General features: G+C 39.6%; 1 protein-coding gene across 7 annotated transcripts in view; it reads left to right on the top strand.

The window, feature by feature from the left end:
* SLIT2 (slit guidance ligand 2) overlaps positions 1 to 16,873 on the top strand; it is a 352,220-nt gene that overhangs the window by 222,167 nt on the left and 113,180 nt on the right. For 4 of the 7 annotated variants that reach the window (XM_072738007.1, XM_072738006.1, XM_072738002.1 and 1 more), the window contains exons 6-10: positions 1,543 to 1,614; positions 7,021 to 7,092; positions 9,849 to 10,012; positions 11,171 to 11,182; positions 12,161 to 12,299. In XM_072738007.1, coding sequence (XP_072594108.1) covers positions 1,543 to 1,614; positions 7,021 to 7,092; positions 9,849 to 10,012; positions 11,171 to 11,182; positions 12,161 to 12,299 — 459 coding nt within the window. The remainder of the gene's footprint in view (positions 1 to 1,542; positions 1,615 to 7,020; positions 7,093 to 9,848; positions 10,013 to 11,170; positions 11,183 to 12,160; positions 12,300 to 16,873) is intronic. The other 3 variants (XM_072738005.1, XM_072738003.1, XM_072738008.1) reach the window with 1 other exon arrangement.

Here is a 16,873-nt window from a genome sequence, read left to right as displayed (position 1 = left end):
TGGAGACCTTCTTAAAAATGAGATGTATATTTCATGAGACATTCTCTATGTACATAATTTCTAAAGTAAGGAATTTGAAAAGGCCCCTCTGAAAGTCACTGGATTAAATCATTGCACCTTCATTCAGTAGCCCTGTGAGAGAAACAGCTATTGTACGAGAATGTTTAAACAATTCTTTAAGAACCCACCTCAAATATGAATCAGCCCTTCTGCTGAGTCCTGCACTTGAAAGGAGGACGAGATCCATTTGTATTATGATCATAGTCTTAGCCCGGCACATCTGCATTCCCTCCCAGTGCGCGGAGAACTGACAACTCACCTGACCATTTCATCAAACGTTTTGTTTCTGTCTCAAGTGAAGCATTAAAATACTGTTTCTTTACTGGAATAATGATATCGCTAAGCATCGAGCTGCTAGATTTAAACAAGCACCGTTTATTTGTTAAAAAGAAATTTAAAAGGACGTAAAGATAGGGCAGGTAGGGCTTAGTACTTAGCTGTTCATTTCAAATAAATGCCTTAGCTTGGATGAAGGAGATTTTAATTCCCAAAGCGCAAGTGGCAGGAGAAAGCGGACTTAACCAAGTTTGGAGTGACTTCATTTTTTTCGTCTTTGAATGATAAACAAATGAGTGCTCAAACTACAAGAGAAGGTTCGTGTGTTTGCCTTCTGTATTATTTAGAAGGAACTGATAAGGCTTTAAACTTTTTACCGTAGATGCGTGTGGTGTTTTAATGACGTTGCTGCAGTATTGTGTCCTTAGTGTTGTCAGCTAAAATCAGCATCTTTGAGAAAAGAAAAAAAAAATTGTTAATTTCTTAACACTTTATAAACTTATTTTCCGGAAATTTGCGGAGCTCCTTAAACGGAAGAGTATGCCATATTTACAGTGCAGATAATTTGCACGTAATGACAAACGGTGCGAGTCACGGAAATAGTGAAGCTTAATGTAGACAACGGCTCGCTTTCTAAAGTGCGTTCCTGGTTGGGAATAGCAGGGACATATGTGGGGCCTCATTTCTCTTGCGATTGGGAGTTCTCGAAGGAAAACTGCTTTTAAAAGAAGAAAACCTAAAAGTAGCGTCGCTCTTTCTTGCCAAGGATAGTGAAATTAACATGCAGCTGGGCTTCTCTGATAAATGGATCCTGTTAGGTCACTGAGGGGGTGCATGTGACATTAAGTGATTTACAGTCCTTTACCTTAATGAAATTGTTTCAGCAAGATGACGCTGAAAGCTCTTAATGGATAGCTTTTCTTGATGTAATGAAATTGCATTCCTATGGCATTTAATATAAGGTGCAGTTATTATTTACTGGAGGTTTCCAAGGGCTGCTCTGTGCACAGACAGTTCAGAACAAAAAGAGATTTCAGTAGCGGCATCGGGGCCAGAATGGCTTGTGACATTCTTAAGCAGATGAGAGCGTTTGTGGAGAGCATTTCAGTTAGCACAGCGGGGCTTCCTAGACCCTTCAGGAGACTCCCTTCACCCAACCCCGCTAGTCTTCGGCCTTTTACGTATATTCTTCTAATCTATTTACAGGCAACTGGATTACAACCAGATCAGCTGTATTGAAGATGGGGCATTTAGAGCTCTGCGGGACCTGGAAGTGCTGTAAGTACTGCTTGTCTCTCCTACTCTTCCGAATGAGAGCTTTGTGTCTGGGGAGTGCTAATGTGGGAGCTTCGCAGCCAGCTCCAAACCTTGTGTCAAAATGGTCTCTGATAAAAAGTACCTTAAATGACTCCTGGGGAAGACACAGAAGAGTTGAAATGTGTGTGCACACCACCGTCAGTCTCCTGCCCGTATGGTTAGGTAAAAATGTCTGTACAAGGAGGACGTGCAGATGCTCGCAATACTGTCCTTTAAGTGTTTCTCCTTAGAGCAAAATATTCGCAGTTGCAGGATTTGTGAGAATTCCTGGAATTGCCAAATATTAAGATAAAATCAGTCGGGAAAGTGACAACAGAAATCAAACCTCTTAGTCGCTGGTAAGTTGGAAGATTTTGTAGTTGCCATTCAATGGAAAGATGCCTTCTCATTTCAAGATGTCACTTTTAACCAGATAACATCATTTTTTGAAAGGTGATTTTGAGATCTGCTCTCTAATTTTAATAAGCTGCCCATCGGGTCCATTTTAAAGTCTTCACTACTGACTTAGTAAAGCACAGCACGGAGATCTGAATTATGATTGGCATCCTCTCCCTTTCCTTGCTGGGTAGACATGGCTGACAAAATGGGTTAGAGGCAACCAAGTAATCTCTATAGACCTTTGACTTGCTAAAATGATTTTAATGAAATCATTGCGCTGAAAAAAATAATCTTAATGTAAAGTAGAGTTACTAAAGTGGTTGAAGTCGCCAGTACATTTCTAGAACTTATTTTTCCCAGACAGAGATTCACAAGTCTAGCTTTTAAAATAGATTTGCAGATTTCTCCCCCAAATAAAATATTTTTTCTCTGCTACAATTCATCCCTGACTAAATTTATTCAGAAATCCAAAATGGAATTAAATAGGAAAAGGTTTTGAATTTTTAAACCATGTGGTAAAAGTTATCTAAGAATCATGAAATCCTCTTGAAAAAAAAAATTAAGATCCCATTACTTTATAAATTGAGGAACAGAATGTAATTCTGAAAAAAAAGGTTTGATGTTTCAACAAAATGGTTTATTTTAGCAACATTTTCTGTATGATTTTGATTTTAATTGCAAGTAAATGCATAGAATTTCCAGCTGCATCATGTGTAAAGTTACTGATTGTGTTTAAGGACTTAACACAAGTATTAGTTGATTGAGATAAACTATTAAAAGAATATATACTGTCCCCATAGAAGTCACCTTTATTTCTGTTGATAACCGTCTTTTTCTGTAGGAAAAACAAAATGCTTGTCATAGTTATAAAGCCACTTTTTATTTATGTTCCAGACCCATTAATATACAAAGCTCACTGCCGCTGTTTCTGAGTCAGAATAACGAGGATACGACTATGATTTCATGATAGTAGTCTGATGGCAAAACCATGGTCAATCTCATAAACTTGGTATATGAAGAGATTGCCATTAGGTCTTATTTCATTGAATGTTGCTGATCAAGCAAAAAATGTGTTACTAAGTCAATGCTTCTAACTGACACCAAAAATTTTATGGAAAATTTGATGACTATTTTGGATGGATTAAAATCCTATAAAGTACTTTGTTATTAATTAAAAGAGCTTATTTATTAGATACAAAATAATTCACATACCCAACATGTTAAGTATATACTGAGCATATGTACGTGTGCGTAAATATATATATATAATAGGAAAAAAAAAGATACACGTACATAACACCTGCTCTGTGCCAAGCGCTGTGCTGGGCATTGAGAACACTTTACCCGCAAATGCAATAACTATTCATTTGGTTCATTTGCTTATTTGTTATAAAGTAATATCACTGTTTTTAGAAGAGTAAGTTCATTAAAATGCAGTCACCTCATCCATTGTTTGTCATGTTGGCAAAATATCTAAAAGGTGACTTTAGCAAGACCTGCTAACTTGAAACACCCCAAAGAGTGAAAGATGTCATCTGCATCATGGAGTTAAAATCAAAATTCAGTGTTGGGAATTCCTTTGAGGACCTTTACATCTAGGTTTCGAAGAGATATATGATGGTCAGAGTTTGCTAAAAAAGAAATAATTAAAATTAGTATGTGATACAAGAAAATGTGAATTTTTTGAAATGACTTAAAAAGTTTATATTAAAATCTGATAAAGTCAAGCAGACATTCTTTTAATACGTGTTAATGTTTAAAATCCTCGTAGTTCATTCAGCCTTTAGAGAAATTAATTAAAGAAAAACTTAAGGCTAATTGGATAAAGTACTCAAAAGATTGGAATTTTTCAATCTTGAAATCTCCTGTCAAGTAAATCAGAAGTTCTTCAATTGTTAACATTCAGTTGGGGGGCTTTTTTTTTATAGAAGGTTCTAGAAAGAAAGTTGTCTATTTTGCTTATTTTTACCATGTGTGACTCTTCACAGTGTATCTTCTTATGTAGGAGTAATGAAGGATTAATTAATTTAGAAATCACCTTAAACTTCAGAGTCCCAGTGTGTTAGTTTTTTTTTTTTTAATTCTAGTTCCATGAGCCATTTGTGAATGTATGATTATACTGAGGCAAAACAGGGAGAAGATGGAAGTACTCATCCTGGGCCACTGATGAAAATTTGTTGAATTAAGATACATATTAGGGTTAAGAGAGTAACCAAAGTTTCAGAAGGAAAAGTCCAGGTAAATGAAATCAAAGGGAGCCAGTTCATCACTTGTATGTTCATGCCAACCTAGACTTCTGATTGACATGATTCAGAAATGTCTATTTAAAAATTTTTAAAAAGTTTATTTTTTTAATATGAGGATATCATCTCAAAAGTCACGTTGGAAACTAAATCTAGGTCAGTGTTCGTTTCTTTGGACAGCAGATTCGGAAATGAAATATATCCTTAAGTTGCCAGTTTTATATGGTTTTTTTTCTTTTTTCAGAAAATAAGCATACTTTTATCTAATTGAGATACAGAGATTCGTATCCATAAAATATCAGACTCTCTGCCAAACACTGTGCTGAGCACTAAGGGAATAAGAAAGGAGTAAGTGAAGATCTAAGTCTGGGAGGGCCTACGTGATTACCAGGACTAACGTTTTGTATTTACACATAAAGATCCTTTGTACAAGAATATATTCTCAAAAAAAAAAAATATATATATATATATATATTCTCATTAGAAAGAGAAAATCTTGAGGTTGAACATAGAAATGCACTTTCATATAGGAGAAAGTGTTCACAAATAAAGAAGTACAGTAGATAAATTTGCGTTGTTTCAGAGTAGGAATCGATCACGGTCATGACATATACGTGTCTCCATAAGTAATTAGCACATAATCTATTATTTATTTTAAAATAATTTCATTGGTTCCACATATGGCTCCATTACCAGGCATCAATATCAACACTGTTTCGCCGGCAGCAGTTCTGCATAAAAATACTAAGATCATGTATTTCTTCAGCTGTTATGCAGGGTAACATTTGGAGAAAAGGGTCCAAACTTAGAGCCACCCGTTTCATCATTCAATGAAAACTCTCTTTTGTGTGGAATCATAAGAACATCAACGCGTGTCTCCTGCACGTGAATCACTTTTGAAACATGTGTGATCCCTACGGTCACATTTCAGTGCGTTATGTCCTCGAAAGATTTTAGCCATGTGAAGTCCGCGTAGATTTTGAGGGGTGGGAAAGGGGTCATTTGAAAGCAAATCCCTTTGAGAAGTGAAACCTTTCAGTTCAGACATCAGGATACATTTTAATGGTGTTGGGGGGAAAAAAAAAAACCCTCTCGTTCCACTTGAGTCCAGGAGAGTGCTGCGGCTGTCGGAGAACAGGAACCAAGCGATGCAGCGCTTTCGGGGTCCTGCACAAAGCGGGGGGCTTCTCTTGCAACTTACACCACTTGGATCCGTTCTTCCGTCATTGGGCGGCGAAGCTGGGGAGGGAAGGAAGCGTGTGTGTGGAGGTCGGTGCTGCTGCGCCCCCTTGGCAGGTGCCCCCGGTGCCCCCGAAACCCCGGCGCTGCGCTGACCACGGCCTCCGGCTCCGCACGCGGCCCCACGGGCCTATGTCGCTCCCTGCGAGCACGCTCGGTGCCCGGACTCCGAACCGCCTGAGCTGGCGGCCAGTGTCTAGACTTGGGAGGCCCCGCCGTGGCCCCAGCCCCCCTCGGCCTCCCAGCTCCGTCTCCGGGCCACTGGGCCTCTCCCGCTGTCCTCCCCGCGCTGGCACAGCCCCGCCCTGGGGTGGCCCTCTTCGCCCTCTCTCCTCCTGGCCAGACTCCCCCGAAGGGAGGGAGGAAGCAACTCTCCCCTTAGTCTTACTCCCCTCCGCAGTGGGGCTGTCGGCTATTTTAAGGCAGGTTTCAGACCAGTCCGGGTTGCCATCAAACTGAGAGCCGTTTAGCCGTTTATACTAGACCACTGAATGGGTGGTGGAGGTAGTGGTGGTGGTGGGAGTGGGGATGGGGGGGTGGGGGTGGGGGTGGGGATGGTGGTAGGGGAAATAGCTCATGGGGATGGTAGTAGGAGAAATAGCTCATGGGTAGTGGTGGATGGTGGGGATGATGGTGGTGGTACTGGGGATGGTGGCAGGGATGGTGGTGATGGGGATGGTGGTGGTGGTAGTGGTGGTAGTGGTGGGGTCGGGGTGGTGGTGGGGGTGGTAGGAGAAACAGCCGTGATAATACAGCAGACGAGGCCTGTGTTGGGGGAAAGTGGGAGCAACTTGAACCAGGCAAGAATCAGGCTCATTTTCACCGGCTGCCCTGACGCCCCATCCTCTGGCCCCAGCGCCGAGAAGCCACGATGACAAGCCACAGCAGTGGCACACGGCAGGATACGGCCCCCGACGTAAAGCTGTCAGAGGGGGGTGAGCTTTTCATGAACCGCTGCGGCCTGGCGCTGTGCCCGATCAGGGGCGAGTACCAGCCGCGGGGGCCTCCCGCGCCCTCCCACACCTCGCAGCCCCGCAGCGCCCGGGTCCCCGGGAGAGCGTGATGAGCAGGACTCCTCTGTTCCAGGACCCGACAAAACCGCTTCTGAGCCACTGCTGTGAAATTCCAGCTGGAGATCTCCGGGGTGCGTCCATCCGTCATGCCCCAGCGGCACACGGGGCCCTGGAAGGAACTGTGGCCGCCCCGCTTTCAGGGACGGTTGACGGTCTCGTGCTAATTCCTCAAGGGGTGTCCTAAAGACCCGCACAAAGCAGCATGTGAATAGCCAAAACTACTACGGCTTAAGACCTAACTCTGCCATAAATATTTGATAAAGCCGAATGCATAGGAATATGTTAAAGCACAACGTCTATTTCTCGTCTTGCTTATGATACAGGGCGCTCTTTATGCCGTCTCCACCAGGCAGGTGCTCTCTCTAGGATTATAGACGATGATCAGTGAATTTTCATTATCTAAAATGTCTAACTTTTTTTTTTTTATCCTACAGCACTCTCAACAATAACAACATTACTAGACTTTCTGTGGCAAGTTTCAACCATATGCCTAAACTTAGGACTTTGTAAGTATATGGGATTTCTATACTTTATACTTAGGACTGTATTTATAAAGGTCAATTTAATCAATTAAGGCTTCCCCTAACGTACTGTTTTTCGTAAACAAAGAACAGGATCGCGAGTTCGTTATGAGATGAAAACACCACTTTTTAAAGAGTGCTACATACATGATATTTGAGTAAATGAACTATTATTCTGAAAACCTGAACGCTTCCCTTTAAGTGATACGCATGATGGGAATTTGGGGAGGAGGGACGTTTACTTTGAGCTATTGTTGGAGGTCACATTTCATTAAGAAATGTAAGACTCCTTGATTGGCTGTCAGAAATGATAAATGGTAAATCTTTATGATTTTATTACTGTACAGCCAGCAGACCTAATAAAGCTAAACTGGCTCTCCTACATTCTTTGTAATGTAAAATTACAACATCACCCTTTTAGTCCTTCTGTAACTAAGGTCGTGGCAACATTTATATTTAGAAATACCTTTCCAGGAGGTAAACATTGAAATGTTTTAGGTGAATATACACCTGATCTCAAAGTCTTTGCTACAGCTAATGTTTATTTTTTTTTCCTTTCGGGGAAAACTTAATCCTTAAAGCCCAGGGTGGGGACAGTTCATTAAAGCATTTTCAGAGATAAATCTCATTTGAACTGGGTTTGGGATCACCTTAACCTCGAAACTACGTTACATACAACATGCGGGAAATGGTGGGAAACATAAGCGAAGCATTGAATTTCTTGATAAAAAAAATTAATGTGTTTTTCAGTAGAGTATGTATGTATATATTAACTGGGTTCTCAAAATAATTTTCAGTTTACAATGGTTTATCACTGGAAATCTATGACATTGCAGTTTTCTCTTGAATGAAAAATCATTTGAATTGCCAGTATTTTAATGAAGTAGGTGATACCATTCTAAATGCCCCCCCCCTTTTTTTTGGTCACTAAAATATGGTGATCTATGTATGATACAATACGTCATTACCATTTCCTTGGAATTTGATTTAACAAAATAGAGGAGTTCTGAAAGTATGCAGATATAGCTGACATCATATCTGCATTAATGTTAGTTATGAACTGACTAGCTTTCATCAAAAATAGGAGCATGGCGATTAAAAATTTCATTTTCTAAAAAAAAAAAAAAAGGAGAAGAAGAATTCCGTTTTCTTGGAGTGCCTAAATCTGACCAAATGAATATACCAATTCACTCAGACTGTATTTGGTGAAGTTAGTTTCTTAATCATGAACTTCAGCTAATTTTTTAAAAAAGCAAACTGAGCAAGCTCTTACGTGGCAAAGAAATGAGACTGCAGAAACATCGATCGTCTGCATTTTTGACGGGGTGCCTTATTTCCCTATAGAAATCCATCGTAGTTCGTCTTGCTAACCAGGTTTTTAAAGTTTTGTGATCTTTTCTCACTTCAAATTCGCTCACACCTTATTGAGTCATTGTAACGTGCTTGGTTTAGATGAAAATATTTCTAGAACGATGAGGTGGAGCGTGCGGTGTGGCTTCCAGAGGATGCCACTCTGACTTCCAAGCAAACTTAGCTGGAGGTCACCCGGCTTTCGCAAAATGTAGCTTTCTGTTCTGCGGCCCGCCGTCTAAGTTTTGATGCAAGACAGTCTGTTCCATACCTACAGGCTCAAGGAGAATGTAAAGCAGTCGTCTAACTTGAAATTCCCTTGCTTTGGTTGTTTCATTATTCTGTATTATCACTGCTACTTAAAAATTCCATTTTTATGGTCCAATTATCTTTCTGGACCGAGTTCCATGTTTTAATATCCATTACTGTTATTGGGTTAGAATTGAACACATCAGCTAAAAAGGACTAAATTGGTATTACTGTGTCACAGATGATTCTGGAAATGATGCTTTGATTTATAGCTTAGGATGTCCTTTTCTTTAGTTTGAGAAAACATAAAAGCCAATTTGAAGTCATTTACCTAATTTAGTGGATACATTTGTCTGATATTTTATTAATGGAAAAGTGCTATTTGCCACTTGGAATGGATCCATGCTCTGGTGTGGATCCCTGCCAACACAGAGAGGGGGGCTCACTTAATTCCTTCACTCCCGGCCATTTATGTCTTTTCATTTCAGTTCCTGCTCTTTGAGGATGGGGTCCCAAGAGCCAAAAGCAGCTAATCCCTTTTTCTGCTATTAAACAAAAAGAAGGAAATCAGAATAGGGACGTGAAAGAAGTGTTTTAGATTGAATTATTATTCTCTCTTATTCAGCAAAAAACAGGAGTAACCTGCTAAAAAGATTTTGCAAGCACTTCCTACAGAAACCAACAACGGCAGGGCGAACTGATAATTCCTCCTGGGAGCCCCGACTTGTACTCACCTGCCCCCGCCCATTCCCTGCCCCTTACCTCCCCATTCCCCAAGCCAGCCCCGTTGGCTGTCAGTGTATTGGGACCGCAGAGCCACATGCCTTGGACAAGTCTGTTTCTCTTTACCCTTTTGAGCGAACACAGGAAAACCTTTTTTATGGTCGTGCTCAAGCTCCTGTGAGTTTGCTTAGCTCAGAGGTAAAGGAAGAGAAACGTGATTCTGTGGCTGTAAACGAGTTCAGTTTTTAGAAAACTCATTCGATCGGGACATCCTAAGCCTTGTCTGCATGCATGTTAAGAAGTAAAGCTATGTATCATTGATCCATTTTTTAGTTTTTAAAGTAACTATTTACTGTTGTTTTTTTTTGTTTTTTGTTTTTGTTTTTTTTTTGCTTTAAATTTGTCTTTTTCTTCTCCAGTCGGCTGCATTCAAACAATCTGTATTGCGACTGCCACCTGGCCTGGCTTTCCGACTGGCTGCGCCAAAGGCCCCGGGTTGGTCTCTACACTCAGTGTATGGGCCCATCCCACCTGAGGGGTCATAACGTAGCCGAGGTTCAAAAACGCGAATTTGTCTGCAGTGGTAAGGGAGAAAGAACCTTTCTGTTGTCCTATTATCTTATGCTACTTTGTCGGAGAGCTGCGAAGAATGCATGCTTTAGAAGTTTCCGTGTTGCTCACTTACATGTGCAATTGCGCACTCATCATCCCTTGGAAATCCTCGGTTTTAGCGATGCTGATAATAGGTTCTAAGACATTTGTGCATGATTGGCAATTACAGGTTCCTTGTCCTGAAGTTATGATGAGAGATTTCTCAATTTTCACTCCTGGAGATATATGGGAAACGCCTAGATTTTAGTTTTGTTCGCTACTTATTTTCCCGTTAGGTAATAATTTATATCTACGTTTTTGCCAGCAATTGGAGATATGGTTAATGCTGGGTCCCTGCTGGGACGTTTAAAAAAGTAGCCCAACAATAGTTGCAGAGTGACAAAGCACTTTTCACGAATACTAGTGGTTCACTTCTACTTCTAGGAGATGAATGATTAGCTTTAGTGATGAAAATCTGGAAACAAAAATAAGGTGCGGACTATGTAAAATATTAGTAAGTCACATTCACTTAGTGCTTTCTATATGTTTGAGTGCCAAACTGGGCACTTCGTTTTACCTCCCTCATGACAACTCTAGTGAAATGTAATATCTTTATATTAGAGATACAAATGCGGAAAAAGAAAAAAAAATAAATGCGGAAAAAGAATACCAAGTAGCCTAGTGCAGGATCACGTAGCTGAGTCCAAGGACCTCAAGCTAGGCAGTCTGATTACCGACTCATATATATTGATATTTATGCTTGTATTTATTTATAAAATAACTTGTCAATAGTATCTGATACACATTAACCTGTATCTTATTTTATAAATAGAGGGCTGGTTCTGCTTCAGAAGTATCTGTTCAAAATACAATAATACAAAATTTCTAAATAATATATAATGCCTCACAAACAGTTCCTTCGAGGAGGAACAGAAAGTATTAGCATAGGATTTGGATTTATTGTTATCTTTTAGAACTTTCTGTGTATTTTTCCACACTTTTTATAACCCAGACAAAAGTTTCTTACGATATCATGGAATGTTCTCGTTAGGTCTGATTGCTTTTTTAAAAAAATTAAATAATGAAATGACTAACCGTTCGTTACTAACCGCTTTTTTTCTCTCTTCGCTTTTCCCTTCCTGTTTTCTAGATGAGGAAGAAGGCAAGTTCACGTTTCTTTTTTAGACTGAGATTATTACTATTATTATTATTTTGTAAACTCTGAGAGCTTGTTCAGAGGGCTTGGGTTAGTAGGGAGCCTGCAGCCTCTCCCTGGGGCACACGACCGCTCAGGCCCTCCCGCTGCAGATCAGAGAGGGTCGGCCCTGCCCTGCTAGCAGATGTGTGCAGATGCCCATTCACACAACACGGCCGACATTCTGTTGCTCATCATTCCAACAGTGAACTCTCATTTCAAAACTGTTTTGTTTCCAAATACTGAGTAGTGAAAGTACACGTCTGCAGGTAACCACTCAGGCTAAAAGCTGTAGGCCACGCGAAGCCAAATGAGAGAACTATCTAGATTAACAATTATGGAATTGCATGTTACCACTTCTTACAGTAACTTCAGAGGAAGTGCAGGCCTTCTCAAGACATCAAACTTGACGAGATTTAATTTTCCCCACATTTATCGATGCATGATTACTTATTGAGAATCAACACTTATATCTTCTAAGAGGAAAATTTTACTGTTTTCCTTTCTTTTTTTTTTTTTGAAGGAAAGTAAGTTATGCCACCTGACTTTAATAAAGACCAAACTCTATTTAAGCTTAACAGAAATGAAATGTAGGTTAGTCTGAAACTGCTGCCTTTTTTTTTTTTTTAACTCAGAATAGTTTGGAATCAAATTCCAGTTTCAGGTCTGAGTTTAGACTTTCTCAACAATTATTTCAAGTCTGAAAAATTATCATTTTCATAATTCTCAGAATCTCATTTGCTTTATCTGAGTGTTGACCCAGAGCCATAAATGCATGCTTCCTAAAATATATCTTAGAAAATGGAAGACTGATTTTATGCTCAGGTATTTAGAGAAATTTATTTTTGTTAAATATCATGCTTTGTTGTTTGAGATTAAGCTCATGTGTTTCACAATTAGCAATTGCAGGAGGGTAAATACCATTGCTGTTTGTTTCTCTTGCAGGCCACCAGTCCTTCATGGCTCCTTCTTGCAGCGTCCTGCATTGTCCAGCCGCTTGTACCTGTAGCAACAATATCGTAGACTGTCGTGGGAAAGGTCTCACTGAGATCCCCACGAACCTGCCAGAGACCATCACAGAAATGTAGGTGCCCTGAAATTTCCTCTCATCTCTCCACCTCCACAGTGACCCAAACCATGACTTCCTCTAGAGATTCTGGGTTTATTGAAGGCAACTGGGATCGATTACTTTAGACAAATACTCCTTTCAGAGTTCTGTTGGGCCTCGCTCTGACTCAGGAGACATCTCGTTGGAGGGGCCAGGATTTCTCTTTCTTTAATGTAGGTAGATTGCAAAGGAATGCATTTGAAGGATACATAGCATTCCTTTTGCTTGGGAAGGTCTTATTAGGTTATTTGGGAAAAGTAAGTGGTTGTTCATAGTCTGACCATTTGGGTCTGTAGATCTGCTCCTCCTGCCCATGTCTAGCTTGAAGTGAGGAAACAATAGAAGGATCTAACTGGGGGAATAAATCATAGAAACAGTGTAACTAGATGATGTTCTCCCTCCTTAAGAGCTCATGTCTTAAAATGCAGTTTCACTATTTTGTTTGCACTACTGTATGGTCTATCACAAAATATTTTAAAAAAAAGGATAAAATCATCAAGTCAGCATATATAAGATTTTTTAATTACTGAGCATTTTAACTTATAGGAGCCTGTCTCTATCAAAAGTAAAATCGTCTTAACAAAGTATTTCTATTTTGTATGCAGCTGCTGTGTGCATTTGTTCTGCCAAATATAAGTCCTGTGGGTAAAACAAGGTCATGTAAGACGTAAAATGAACTGCTTTTCGCACCTTGAGAAGTAAGCAGTAGGGAAAAATCTTTACCTCAGTATCCATTAACTGAGACAACACCTCTTAACCGCTGAGCCTATCATGGTATTGTTTTAGAGGCCAATTCTTAAAGGTCAAATTAACAGTTTAGGGCATTTTAGGTTGAAATGATAAAAGTAAGACTAACTTCATAGAAGTTTACGTAGTAGGCACAAAAATTATTTTTCAAAACTATTAATGTTTTGTCTGTTAGCCACTTTCATTTGCTTTTTGTAAGACAAACTTTAATTCACAAGATCCACTAATGATATTTAAAGTATCTAATGAGTGCTTCAAAGTATGTTTAGAGCTTTGCAGCGTAAGACATGATCATGTATAAAGACTCTAGAATCTGTGGAGGTTTGACACAGACATGAAATAACGTGTGCTCATAATATTACTGTCATTGGAATTTTAATTTTGCTCATAGAAGGCATTTATAAGTATTTTTTTAGCTGATCTTTGGGAAAAGGATAATAAATGGTTTTGGAAGGAGCAAATGACATCTCAGCAAAGAGAAGTCTCAGGAACGAAGGACAGAGGTGGTGGTGGTGAGCGTCCCGTTTTAGAGATTGTACAGTTGAGCCTAATTAGTATAATAGGAGCATGTTGGCACATCATGGAAAATAATGCCTCAGAAGGTCATCTCCATATAATTTTCAAGCTGCAGATTAGAGAAGGACTTTTATTTTAGTCAGAAGATGTAATATAGGATGAACTAGATAGTAGAAAGACATAGTAAGTTTTCATATGGGAGACTAGTATATTCATCTATCCAGGCAAGAGCATTTTTTAAGTAAACACTTACTATAGAAATGGCAGCAGGGATTGTCCAGAGATCTTCCATCAAGTGACTCGCAAACCTGACATGGAAATTAAAAGCTATGAAATGAGGTACAAATTAATACATGTCGTAAGAGAGGAACAAAGGAAGTTCAAGGTAGTTACACAGAGGCAGTAAGTGGAGGTCAAGTGACAGTGGCTCATGAAAGGCAGCAACCTACACAGTTAGAACCATTCACTATCTGTGAGATCGTAGCAAGGTATTTATCTTCTGTGAGACCGTCCCCTCGTCTGAAACTAAGGGTTGTTCTTAATTTGAAATGAAATAACACACGTAGAGCTTTGTGTGTTTAGTATAGAGTAGTATCCCGGTCAGCAATACTTCAGTCATCGAAGCCTTCATATAAGAAGTCACATCTGAGGTAGGCCTTGACGGATGGGTAGTGAACAGAAATGCAAAAATGAGGAAAGGGGCTTTCAAAATGAATAGGACATTGTAAGCATAGGCAGTAAGAGTGGAAATCCAAGACACAACCAAACAGGAGCTCAGGGTGGCATTTGGAGCCCATGGGAGTGCAGGAAAATAAAGCTGGAAAGGTGGGTCAGAACCAATTCATGGAGGGCCTTGATACTAGAAGGACCTAAATCTTTATTTGGAATGCATCTGAATATAGGACTTTTAGTCTGAATCTTCAGAATCCGTCAGGTTAATCTGACAGCTGTGTGTTTAGCAAAGGACAGACCGCCAGGCATGAAGCCTCCTTGGGCGGCTCTCATGTTGATTAAGGGGAGATGTCCTAAGAGCAGGCGCAAAGTAGCTGTAGGAATGACGATGTGGAAGTGGGTACGGTCGTTAATATAGGAGCAGAATTCATGGGATCGGGCATTCGGTGAGATGAGGGACTAAAGGAGAAAAATGAACCAAAGATGGTGCCAGAATTTCAAGTATGAGGGATAGAGGAATGGTGGTTGTGTCATTGTATATAAGAAGCTGAAGGGCAGGGCAAAAACTGGAAAGGAAGATGATGGCAAACAAAATTTGTGGAATCCTGAAGTGCCAACTGGATGTTTGGAGGTGCTAAAATACAAACTATAAGGCTTTTGGTGCCAGAGAAGGACTTGAGGCAAAGATTTTGGAGTGCTTAAGATAAAAGCTGATGGCTAAATCCACGGAATGGTCAATGAGAGCAATAGAAGAGAACCAAGTAAGAACAGCAGAGGGCCAGAATAGATAAGAGAGGAAGGGGCTTAGCTTGGCTAAGAAAGGGGTTTTTGTTGTTGTTGTTGTTGTTGTTGTTGTTTTGTTTTGTTTTGTTTTTAAAGACAGTTGTCGCTGTGAAGGACAGACGTGGACTGATTTGAGGATGCAGAAAGCTGCAGTCATAAGGAAGTCAGAGACAGTGGGGTTAGAGAGAGAGATGAGAGTGTGAGAATTAGTGGGAGCGTGATGGTCCTGGACATGGGAGTGGGTGGATCCAGTCCTGGTTACGGGAAAGAACAAAACACCGCCGTGGGCTGACAAAAGAACAGTGAGCTGTAGATACAACAGAGCGAAAGCAATGTGTGACATTTAAAGTTGTTTATCTCATGTAGTCTATTTTTTACAACAGAGCATTTCTTCTATTTTGTATGCTCTATAGATTTTGTATTATCGTGAAATTTAGTAACATAAAAGTTATACTGAATAATATGTCCCATCGGCTCTGCCCGTATTGAGGAGGTGGTGTATCAGATAAAGCTACAATAAATTAAATTTATAAGTAGAGATGACAACATATGTGAAGCTCTAGGTGAATTTCACTTCTCTGATTATTACATTATCAGCTTTATCAGCAGAGCATCTGGTAATAAATCATATTGATCTTCAACTCCAACAAAATACCCCATTACCATTCATTATACTGGCATAACTTAGCAGCTTAGTAACTCATTTCTTTTATTACTCTTTTATTTTTATTAGTATAAAGAACATCAGTAAGATTCATAAGATGTGGAAGTAAAGCTGTACAACATCTTCTTTTTTTCATTTTTATAGATTTCATTTTTTTAATACACGATGTGCTGAAATTTATAAGCTCCCTCCATATTTTTCAAATAATTTTTATTCTGGATTTTACCGTAAATTATACGTAGAATTTCTTTCCTGCGGTTTGTCAGACATTTCATTTAACTTCTGTATGTGCTTTGCCTTTTTATTCCTGCAACTGCCTCATAATATAATTCTAACAAAAAGAAAGTATGTATGTGCTACAAGTAGGAGTGATCTACTGCCTGTGATTCTAGGTAGAGAAGCTTGACTCATCCTTTTCTTTCTTCTGCGTTGTGCTTACAACTGTAATTTCACACTTCTGGTATTCTCTCAAACACTTATTTGTTAAGTGAGATGGGAAGTGTTCTTTTAAAGTCGCAACTGGAATAATTTGTAGAAGGAGGACTAGAAAGAGACCAGCATTTATCTAACAGGGTTGGGTGCTGTACACACATTATATCCTGTGATCTTCTCATTGGCTTTTGATGCGGGTATTGATGGAAATTAAATAGAGTAGAAAACTAATGCAGGAGAACACATGCCAGATAAATATTAGTGGATTTCTCCACGAGGCCTCATCATCCTAATGATCTGACGACGATCCAGAATCTGTCATCCCATCTGTAGGAATCTTATTTTGACTGCACCTATTACATTTTGTTTTGTTTGTTTATATATATGTATTATATATATTGTGTGGATTCATTTAAACACCTGTTGTCCCTACTGAAGTAGAAGCTCAGTGAAGGCAGAGGCAAGAACTGGTTCTGTTCTGATCATCCCTGAATGCCCAGCAACAAATCAAAGATGCGGCACCTAATAGCCACTTGATAAATATAAAATAAATATTTATTGGGTGAATGTATAATGTAAGCATTCACAGCAAATGTATCCCCAAAAGGAGCTAGAGGTGCCTCGCGCCTCAGTCAGTGGAGCATCTGACTCTCAATCTCAGGACCGTGAATTCAAGTCTAAGTTGGGCATAGAGCCTATGTAAAATAAAAATAAAAATAAGATATTTAAAAAATAA

This window comes from Vulpes vulpes, chromosome 14, assembly GCF_048418805.1.
Source record: "Vulpes vulpes isolate BD-2025 chromosome 14, VulVul3, whole genome shotgun sequence".
Classification (NCBI taxonomy): domain Eukaryota; kingdom Metazoa; phylum Chordata; class Mammalia; order Carnivora; family Canidae; genus Vulpes; species Vulpes vulpes.
Note: the sequence above shows the minus strand (reverse complement) of the source record. Positions and strands in the feature narration are given on the sequence as shown.